Source organism: Fulmarus glacialis, unplaced genomic scaffold, assembly GCF_000690835.1.
Source record: "Fulmarus glacialis isolate BGI_N327 unplaced genomic scaffold, ASM69083v1 scaffold36041, whole genome shotgun sequence".
Lineage (NCBI taxonomy): Eukaryota > Metazoa > Chordata > Aves > Procellariiformes > Procellariidae > Fulmarus > Fulmarus glacialis.
The window spans coordinates 15197-25732 of record NW_009194035.1 but is presented as its reverse complement, the minus strand read 5'-3'; the positions used below and the strand labels follow the sequence as shown (position 1 = coordinate 25732).

At 45.7% G+C, this 10536-nt stretch overlaps 1 protein-coding gene across 1 annotated transcript in view; it reads left to right on the top strand.

Annotated features, from left to right (window-relative positions):
• Positions 1–4281: 4281 nt before the first annotated feature.
• Positions 4282–10536, top strand: part of DLST (dihydrolipoamide S-succinyltransferase (E2 component of 2-oxo-glutarate complex)) — a gene marked incomplete at its 5' end in the record, with an annotated part of 11150 nt that continues 4895 nt past the window's right edge. The window contains 9 exons of the mRNA XM_009587641.1: positions 4282–4318; positions 5666–5714; positions 6727–6782; positions 7146–7220; positions 7611–7666; positions 8377–8488; positions 8996–9151; positions 9440–9525; positions 10138–10235. Coding sequence (XP_009585936.1) covers positions 4282–4318; positions 5666–5714; positions 6727–6782; positions 7146–7220; positions 7611–7666; positions 8377–8488; positions 8996–9151; positions 9440–9525; positions 10138–10235 — 725 coding nt within the window. The remainder of the gene's footprint in view (positions 4319–5665; positions 5715–6726; positions 6783–7145; positions 7221–7610; positions 7667–8376; positions 8489–8995; positions 9152–9439; positions 9526–10137; positions 10236–10536) is intronic.

Here is a 10536-nt window from a genome sequence, read left to right as displayed (position 1 = left end):
CCCGGCCGGCGTCGGCCCGGTGCAGAAACGGGAAATAAAGAGGTGTCTACTTTCTTACCTAATTTCCGTGCTCAGTTTTCAAAGCAGTCGTGGAACCGATGCAAACGGTGGTAACCTGTGCTGGCGGTAGCACAGGTTGCAGAGTCTAATAGCCAGCGCCAGCTGCTTAAATGAGGGCCGGGGCTGCTCTGGGCCAGCTGGTTTCTGTGGTTCGCTGACTTCTGGACACATCTTCCATTTAAATAGCAAACATGCATAACTGTATGTACATACCTATATGTATGCATGCATACACACACATAGATATGCATGCCTACAGGAGGAAAAAGGTCACTTCGCTTCCAGATGACCAGCTGAAACCTTAGAGCGTGAGATTTGATTTTAGCCATCGTGTGAATGTAGGCGAGCAAGTGTTGACAGCTAATTGTAATGTTGAACATTTAATTATGTCATGCTTCCCCACAGGGCTATTGTATGTTAAATGCTTGTCTTTGGGCGCTACAAACAGATTTGTGTTTATATGTGTGTGTATATATAAAACTGCACTATAAACAATTTGTAACTAACTATGTAGTTATATTTTGTTATACATATACGTAGATACAAATTGATTATAGTGCCATTTAAAATAAGCTTATTTAAGTGGCATTTTAACGATATTTAAGCTTTGTCAGCTCTCAGTGGTGCTGTGTAATTATACAGAATGGGGGGAGAGCCAGATGGAGTATTCAAACCTTTTACAAAACTAGTCTGCAAATCAGGAGATTACGGGAGGTTATAGCTGAGTACTAGGAAGGGGAGATAATTTTAGTTAACCTGTTAGATGTACTAGAAAGGTTGAGAAGTCAAGATGGTGTTAGTAGTTTGATTTCTATTTGAGCAGGGATATGGGAAGTAAGCTTTAACGAAAGGGATAATACAGGCTTTTTGGAGAGACAGAAAGAAACTTTGCCAGAACTTGGCAAACCTCTGATGGGAGAAGTGAAAACAACAGACATGTACAAAATTCAGAAGTGTAGGGTTGAATGGGAGAACAGGGGAGTCAGCAAGAAACAATGAGGGTGGGGAAGGGTTGGCTGGATTTTGATGATCTCATAGAAGAGAAAAAGGTCCTGGATTCATATATCAAGTAGAAATCATGAATGTGCATCAGTAGCCTGCATCCGAGCATGTAAGACTCGGTGGGGTGGCGGGGGCAGCTGTTGAAGGATGACCTGAAAAAGTCCAGAGAAGAGCTAGTCTGAAAAAGGATGGTTTGATCAGGAGCTGCATTCAGTGCTTTGAGAATCAAGTCCTTCTATTTATCTGGGGAAGAGTTTCTAAAGAACTTTTTCTTCCCTGTTTGATCCTCCCTGCGTGCTGGAGGCGTTCTCAGCCTGTCATCTTAGTAACACTACCCTTTACCGCTCAGCATTGTTATCTCCATCCCATCTTAGCGTCTGCCTTGCCACACTATATATAATTGTGTAAAAATCCATGGGTTTTTTGAGTGTGGCAGTGGTTTGCGCTCATCCTTCTTGTTAAAGCAGCAGCTTCTTTGCTTTGAAGAAGCTGGGGCTGGAGAACCGATTGCTGCTTTGCCTGTCATCAGAGCTGCCCAGCACTAGGCTTCTGTTTTGCCCCTGTTGAAATTAACTGTACCCTCCTGTTCAGTTAGTGTCCTTACCTGAACTGGTCCCTGTTCCCACTGGTCCAGTTCCCACTGAAGAAGTAGTCTGTAGGTATACAGGCCGTCAGCTGATGTATTCCGTAATTTATTTCAGTGTGTAGTAACCTACTGGAACGTGACGGCTCCTTGGAAGGTGTGGCTTGGGACGCTGTGTGCCAGGGTCACTTTGACATAGTAATAGTTATAAAAACAATTCTGAGAAGTCATGTGAAACGTGGGGGGAAAATTAATCACTTGGTACGTGAGTCACTAGCTAATTAGACCAAGACTTATTTCTCCAAGTGAAGGCTGTCTTTTTAAAGTGACCCAAAGTGCTAATGCCAGCTAGCAAAACCTAAATGTTTCCATTTTCACTGAAGAAGCTCCAATCAGGCAGAGGGCAGATTTAGCCAGGTGATACCAGGAGCAGATGCAATCAGTGATTCCTTCAGGGAAAAAGGGAACAAGAAACAGCCCTGTCGGGCATCTCACGGAGCTGCATGTGCATTTCTGAGGTACTGTAGTTAAGAGGTGGACACACAGTGGTTCTGCAGAACACAAGATGGAGGAACCTCAGTATCTTTTATTAGTGGCTTCCTCCTCACATTAGAGCTCTTTTCCTCATTTCTTAACCTAAAAGACAGAAGGGTAGAGTGATAACCAATTTTTCCTTAATTTTGCAGCAGTTGTGGAACACAGACTTGGCACTTCTGGAAAGAGCTGCAGATGTGTTTTCTCATGACAATTTATTTTAGGACAGGCCTTCTAAACTTTTTTTTTTAACCTTACAGTAAACTTGTCCTGAGCAAATAAAATTGGCTGTTTCTGCTTCAGTCTGAGGCTGTTCCTCTTTCTTAACAAGTTATTGTCTGGGATGCTAGGAATACCTTTAACCACTTTTTTTATAAAGCACCTGGGAAAACATTAATGGGCAGAGGGGAGCTCAGGTCACTTGATATTTTATTTGTGATTGACTTCATATTATCTGGGACACTACAGAAAGTGGGAAGAATTTGATCAATATGGGAACTAACATATGTGCTGAGGATTGTGGTGCTTTAGACGCTTGACCAAGCAGAGTTAAGATGAAGTTTGCCTTACTGATCCCAGCTTAGGGCTGGCTCTCTACACAAACCAGATCTGAGTTAGCAGGGGGCCAGTGCTGCACCAAGATTAAGCGTTGTAGCGTTCACGATGACTCTGCAAAGTCTGCACAGTGCTCCCTGCTTTCCCTTCCCCAGCCAGACCTGGGGCAGGGGCTCCAGCAGGCCCTGCCAGAATCTGGTTTTGCAGGACTGTCGGTCCAGGATTGTTGGTCCCTGCAGTGGACCAGCAAGCAGGGTCCAGCATGGCGCTGTGCTGGAGCTCCTGAGCTCTGCTAGACCCAGGCTGGCTTAGCAGCAAGTTAGCCTGCCTGCCTGTGTCCTCGGCACAGCTAATCATAACCCTGATGAACTGCCCATCGATCATTGAGTTGACTGTGTGTTAATATCCGAGAAGCCAAATCCATCATTAAGTTTGGATAATTAAACTGCCAAGGGGTCGATTCCAGGCCTGTTAGTAGTTTCGATGACATGAAGTGTTCACTGAATATATTTTTGCATGCGACAGCACTCAGTCCTGTAGACAGTGTGACAAGCTTAAGTATCTCTTTGGTCCTTGATCCCTATGTTGTCTTATCACACACAGCCCCACAGATTATTTTGGTATTTAAAATCAGTTATATCCCATCCTGCTTGCTCTGGTGAAGCTGAAATCAGGGCTTACACACAAACTAACCTTCAGACACTGAAGATGTGAATGAAATCTAATTTTTACCTCTTACCTTAACTGGTGGATGAGGGTGCTTTGAGCTGTTGAGTAGCTGTTGTTCCAAACCAGTCAACTGCATTTTAGTCATGGTTACTGTGATATTTTCCTGTAGCTTTTAAAGAGCTCTTAGGTTCTCCAGATCTGCAGGTTGGATGCTAGAGAAATGTATAATAACAATAGAGAAAGTAACTGGAATATCCTGAAATGTCTTTTACTTTTGACGCATGTTATGCTAGCTAGGAGTGCAGTCAATGATTACATGGGTATGAAGTGAAACATCACCAGAAGGTAGAATTCCTGACTCACTGAAGGCAGTAGAAATTTTGCCATCGAGGGAAATTCTGGCCTTCTGGAGTTGAAAGGCTCTGTAGCCTTAAAACAAACAAACAAACCTGCAGATGCTGCATTCATGACTGTAGGAGTAAACATCATGGGAATTTTTTTCATCATATCCAGTAGCTACCCTTGACCTTCTCATTCATAGCAAATTTTAGTGAATGAGTCTTTAGAACTATCTGCTCCTTCTTAAAGAGGAAAGTGTGCATGAGAAGGTCAAAACAGCTGGAGCCACAACTGAAAACCAAGTGCATCAGGTTTAACATCACTCCACAGGAAAGCAACCTGGAAGGCGACAAAGCAAAGAGAAGGTGTAGATGCTTTCATGATCTCCTGCTCTTGCGCACTACGGGAAAGTAGCATGCCTGCAGTCTGGAGCATGGGAATGGTGGGTCCTTCCTCTGATCCAGGTCTCATGGGAAAACCAAAGTGCTTCTAGGGTGGGTCCATCTTTTTACAATACTGATCGTTCGTCTTCTCTCTGACAGGGGAACTGTACTCTGGCAAGATGCTCTCTGTCTGGTGAGTCTTACACTTTTATTTCATTTCGAACTATCTATACAGAACAGAGCTGATGATGGAAATTGGTAATAGGTTTGATTAGGGTTTATTTCTGTCAATCATGTAATGAAGAAACAGTTGGTAAAATGAGCTGTGTTTCCATGCGATTGCCTTCCTTGCCTAATGTACATGCTGCCCAATCCATTCAGCTGTGGTGAAGATTTCACAGCAGCAGCACAGTGTATTTCAAGCATTGCAGTGCTTGAAACACATGCTGTTGCAGAGCCTAGCTCTCTAATAAACTCCTTTGAAAATGGTGGGTGAATGTTAAGTGACATGTCAAATCCAGTATGCCTGTGAACTCCTCTTCAGTGCTTAAACTAGATTTTCCCGGAGGTCTGTTTTTTCTAGCTGTACTGTGTTTATATAGCATTACATCACTCACTTCTGATTCCACTTTGAGAAACTAGTTAGATCTGCTTCCTTTTCCGGTTTCTATAGTTCCAGTATCAGCTCTTCAGTAGGGGATGGTGTCAAAATTGTATTGCTTTTTTTTAAAAATCAAGTGGGGAAATGGTTCTTCCTTCTGGCATTGTGTAATTGAGATAATTATGTTCTCTGGTTGCTATGCTGACTCTCTTTAAGATCAGTCTGGAAAACTGCCCAGTGCCCTGAAAGAGACAAAGGACAGGAGTTCAGTTTGTAATAAAAATTGCAGTGTCAGGGCATGTGAGCGGTGTGGGAAGGGGACACTGGGGTGTGTGAAACAGAGAAGCTATGCAAGTACCTCCCTGCTTGAGTTTTGGAAGATAAGTGTTCGTGGGACAGGGGGTGGACAGAGAAGAGGGATGATGGGGGCTTGCTACTCTGCCCTACACCCTGTTTTCGTTATTTCTTTCCTCCTTACCTGTCCATGCGACTGTGAGGCTTCCTGGGTGTGCTTCTTAGGGGACTGATGCCTTGCTCCTATTAGGAACCCCTTTGTATTGGTGAGGATAACTCAGCAGCAACTGAGGTTTTAGCAGTCCTGGAGGCGTCCCTCATAGCTGTTTCCTGGTTTTGTTCTGAGTGGGGTAGCTGCTACTTTGTTTGCCCTTTTCAAAGTTATCCTTATTAGCTTTGACGTCAAGATATAACTGTTTTTCCCATCTCTATAAATCTGGATGAAGACAAGACCACTGTTCTTGGCAATCTCTGGGCAGGTTTGATGGCACTGAGGTGCCTCTATATGGCTATATTCCCCACTTAGTCCCAAGCTTCTTTCAGAGTGGACAGTGGTGTCCTCTGCACTCTTTTAGCTGACAGGGACACTTGAGGGCTGGACGGCTGGATAACGTTCCTGTGGGGTAACACCATTCTCATTCACAGGTGTGGCTGGGAGCCAGGGACTGGCTTACACCAACAGCAGGAAGCTTGTGTAAGTACCCCCAGGAGAGCTGTGATGTGGAGAGGCTGGGGCTGCTCTAGCCCTGATAAGATTGGGGGCTGGGAGGCCGAATATGGTTGGCTGTCATAAAATCCCTGTGCACATCATAGGAGCAAATCTAGGTTTTGCAGGTCAGGAACTGTGGCATGCTTAAATAAAATAAGCTTTGTTTGGAACCAGATACTGAGGGAGGGAAGGGCCAGGAATGAGGAGACTGGTGATAAATGGATCTATACTCTTTGATTATCTGATTAGAAGTCTTGCTTGCTCTATGATGGCCTCCTGGTAGGATTTCTGTCAGGAGAAGTGGGGTTATTCAGGGAGCTGTTGTTCATATGGCAACTGTATGCTGAGGTGGTCTTGTAAAAATGTATTTGGGGAAATAACCTTAAGAGCACATCCATAAAAACCTGAAATGCTGGTCTGTTTGCACCAAGTAGCTTGTGTTAGAGGAAATGCTAAAGCATGTTTGCTTCAGGTTTCCAAATGTGGTGTCAGTAGGTATAAAAGACATCCTTTGGGACGCTTGGGATTGCCAGCTCCCTGTGAAGGGACATGGTGGAGAGAAATAGCTGTCTCTTGGATATGTTGCCATAGGCAATTTATGGTGCTTTCTCTTTTTTTGGAGCAATCTAGCAACTTCTGTAGAGATGACAGTCCTGATCTGGAGGTGAAAAACTGGTTACTGCACTAGTCTTGGGCGTAGGGTGGGCTGGCTAGGTCAGCCTTTTATCAGTATTTAAACCACAGGAGCTCTGTTGCGTTGTCTCTCTAAATTGAAATTCCATAAATGTCAGTTCTTACTGAGTTTCTGAGAGCACTAGTGATGGTAAGCTGTAACGTTTCCTTTCTTAGTGGGATTGTTGCAGCTTGAACAGAACATCAGAACAGCTGAGCAGCCTTTCAGATCAGTTAAGCAAAAGTAAATTCTGTACTTGAGCTTGGTGCTGGCAGCCTGCAGAGGAACGTACTTCTGTGTTCATATCTTTCTGTCTTTCTGCAGAGTAAATAGCACCAGTGTCTTCACTGTCCGTTACTTCAGAACCACTGCAGTACGTAGTAAGTAAAAAGTCAGGAGCCAGCGGGATGACTCTTTTGCTACCTGTTGCTGTTCTGACAACAGCTGAAGCTACCTCTTCCATCCTTGGTCTAGGCCCACTGCTGTCCCACCTCGATGGATGGCTGAGGATTTATGTCCCGGGGCCCTAAAAATTTCATCTGGCAGTTCTGTCACAATGTGACTTTCAGTCAGATGGGAATTTCTCTTGTGTTTAAATGTTAATTAGGTGTTGAAGCAAGGAGAAGGCCGACATTTGATATCTGTTGACCTACTCCCTCTAGTAGAGTCCTGATGACAAGAATGAAGCAATGCCATAAGTTTTGAGCTCTGAATGCGTTCAAGTCTTTCTGTCTCTCTCACAGGGGATGACGTGGTTACGGTGAACACACCAGCCTTTGCAGAGTCAGTCACAGAAGGCGATGTCAGGTGGGAGAAAGGTGAGCAGTTGTCTCTTCCCTGAAATTCTCAGCACCGTTACTGCTGCACTGGACAGCTCGGAGATGGATTGTAGTTCACTGGCTGACAGCCTGCTCTGTGCCTTTCAGTTTGTGAAAATGAGACAGTTAATTGCAGTTCTCCTAAGGAGTAAGGATTGCAGTTAATGCCTCGGCATCTCTCTGTCATGGGTGATGTTGGGTGAAGGGTGAGGTCTAAACTGGAATCAGACTCTGTGCAGTAGATTGATTGTTTGAGCTAGACTTTTCTTTAGAAGTTGTGGAGAACTGTTGTGAGAAAATTCTGGGTTAGTGGGGGAGACTGCTGTGGGTTAAGAGGGGAGGCCAGAGCACACCTCCCTCCTCACAGTGGTCTTCATATCTGTCATTCAGCTGTTGGAGACACAGTGGCGGAAGATGAAGTGGTGTGCGAGATTGAAACAGACAAGGTAGGAGTTTTCTGGACCAAAACTTTTTCTAGTTCTGTAGCGGGTACCTTGTATGGCTCCTCTCCCGCTAAGAGCTCCTTGAGCCTGCAGGCCCTGCCTGTGTCTCCTGCTCCCTTCCTGGAGAAAAGCTTTTCTCATCTAGTATGAAAGCTGGCTGTGCCTTAAATGGTAGTTCTTTGATAACTCTTCCTTCCTCATACATTTGGTTAAGCATCAGTGGTGCTGATGTTTGTTGGAGCTGCAATTCCACTCCTCCTTCCAATTTCGGTGCTCTAAGCTTTGAAACCTGTTTGTGTTTAAACAGAGGAGAAACCAGCAGAGCCATAGGATGCCTTCAGATTGTTTTAAATTTAGCCTTTAAGTTTATGCACTCCTTAGAGGACCCTTGAGCTTTGAAGTTCTTTGTAAAACTCCCTGCCAAGTTCTGCTTCCAGTGTTGCTGTCAGGAAGATGCTGGCAGCGGGTCAATTCTTGATTGAACCCTGGAGCATGAAGATCAGGCTGTACGTTATACTGCCAGCATCTCCTAAAACTTCTAAGTATTGGCACAAAATCCCAGTGGAGGGTGTGAAAGCTGGTGCAAATGGTGCGAGACAGAGCCTCTGTCTGTGCCAAATTATAATGTGTATCTGTGCATATTGGCATCCTCTCTTGTGCACTTGTTCTCCATCCAATGTTTAGGGGAATTTCACTGATTTTCCTTTTTGCAGACATCAGTGCAAGTTCCAGCCCCAGCAGCTGGTGTGATTGAAGCCCTTCTGGTACCCGATGGTGGCAAAGTGGAAGGGGGGACACCTCTGTTCAAACTCAGGAAAACTGGAGGTAAGTCAGGCATGTATAACTTGCACAGGCCTTACTGTTTCCACCAATCTTTTTCTGAAGATGGAAGCAAGGCGTTTAGAATGATCCTGAGAGAGGTTAAATGTTTCCTCCATCTGCCTCTGTAGCTGGAAGAAAATACTCCTATTCTGTTGTCCATTAAAAAAGCATAATTTTAGTCCTTCTGAGGGATTAACTTTCTTTTTGCTCCCTCTGGAGGAGACTGCAGCTCTAAGCTAAAATTAGTTGAGAATTCCCCTGATACAATGCCCTTCTCCACCCTCTTCTCTTTAGCATCCAGTCTTGTGCACAGTGAGGAGATCTAGGGTGTCGATGAGTAAAACACTTTCACCATGGGGTCCTCTTGTGATGGCTCCTATCAGTTCAGTAGTGCTGAGAACATAAAGGCACTCTGCCAGAGGGTTAACTTCTATCAGGTTGGTTGGACTCGGAGATCCCTGACACTGGAAGCTGTCGTTGCCCTTACCGTGGTTCTTTCTTGTCTTTCAGCTGCTCCTGCCAAGGCCAAGCCAGCAGCAGCCCCTCCTCCTCCTGCAGCCCCTGAACCTGTAACTGTGGCTGCTCCTCCCCCTGCTGCAGCACCAATTCCCACTACAATGCCACCAGTGCCACCTGTGTCAACTCAGCCCATCGACAGCAAGCCAGGTGAGGCAACAGCCATTTTCTCCTATTTACAAGCCTCTGTTCCTTGGGGAGAGTGTGTAAGGTTAAAGGCAGCAAACAGTCTGGCGTTTATCGTGAAGGCCTCCCCGCATAATTGCCCTGCATGCTCCAGACTGGAGAGCTCAGCTATGCCTGGTACCTGCACAGCCCAATTCAAGGCTGCTTCCACGCTGTGTTGCTTGAGCCAGGAGGTCAAATGGACTTTCTACCTCAGGGCGTTGCGATCAAGCCCTGGCTTCCCTTTTTGACTGATGTGTTCTTTACTCTCAGTGTCTGCGGTGAAGCCGGCTGCAGCCCCAGCGGCAGCCCCTCCTGGGGAGGCAGCGCCCAGCAAAGGTGCCAGATCAGAGCATAGGGTAAGCTGTGGGAATAGGGGCCTTGCCAGAACTTCTGTTGCTGGGTGACAACTTGTTCTGGCATAAGCCTTGAGGTTTCCAGATGTGTCCATATCTACCTGTTCACTCCCAGCTCAGTGGGACTGTGTACAGATGGGGAAATGCTCTACATGAGGGCATCGCTTAGGGGTGGGGTGGAGGAAGAGCCAGGTCCACTCTAACACAGGTCTTTTCTAAGCAAAAGTCTTGTCTTGAACTCTCCTGACTGAGTACAGAAGGCTCAGTGTGATCTGCTTGGTCTGTTCACAAGCCCTTAGCAAAGGACTGAGGCTGCTGCACCTACCTTGTGTGTTCTTAAGAGAACATGGTTGAGCAGCCTGCTTTCTTAGCAGTCTTGCTTTTCTCACATTAGCCTCATGCTGGAAACTGTGTGTTGAGCTGGGCAACTCCATGGTGAAATCAACTCCTCAGCCTGTCATGCTCCTCAGGGAGACCTGGAGGGAAAACCTTGGCCCTAGGCATCCATTACTAATCCACCAGCTGGCAAGAAGAAGGGCCTTTTGAGTTTTTTCTGCATTTTGCCCTTTGGATGAACTCGAGGCAGCTTCTGCTTATGTCTTTTTTAATTTTTAGGTGAAAATGAATAGGATGCGTCAGCGTATTGCTCAGCGGCTGAAAGAGGCTCAGAATACTTGTGCCATGCTGACCACTTTCAATGAGATCGATATGAGGTGAGGAGCAGGCCTCTTTTTCCCTTTACAGGTAGAAATAGAAGCAGGCAGTCATCTTTAAATAGCAGCCAAGACCTTGCTGATTCTCTTCGGAGAGATTGGCAACACGTCTTTTGGGACCTCTTTCTTAGGTGTGTACCACCGTCTGCGCAGCTTCATCAAGGCCATGTTGGTGTTGTGGTGTGAGGGGTACATGCTTCCTAACGGCCTGTCATTCCTTGGGAGTCATCTGCTGCTTGTAAAAGGGGCAACCTGGTTCCTCATCTGTGTGGTTCTTGGTTGAGGACTGGTAGATGTTGAG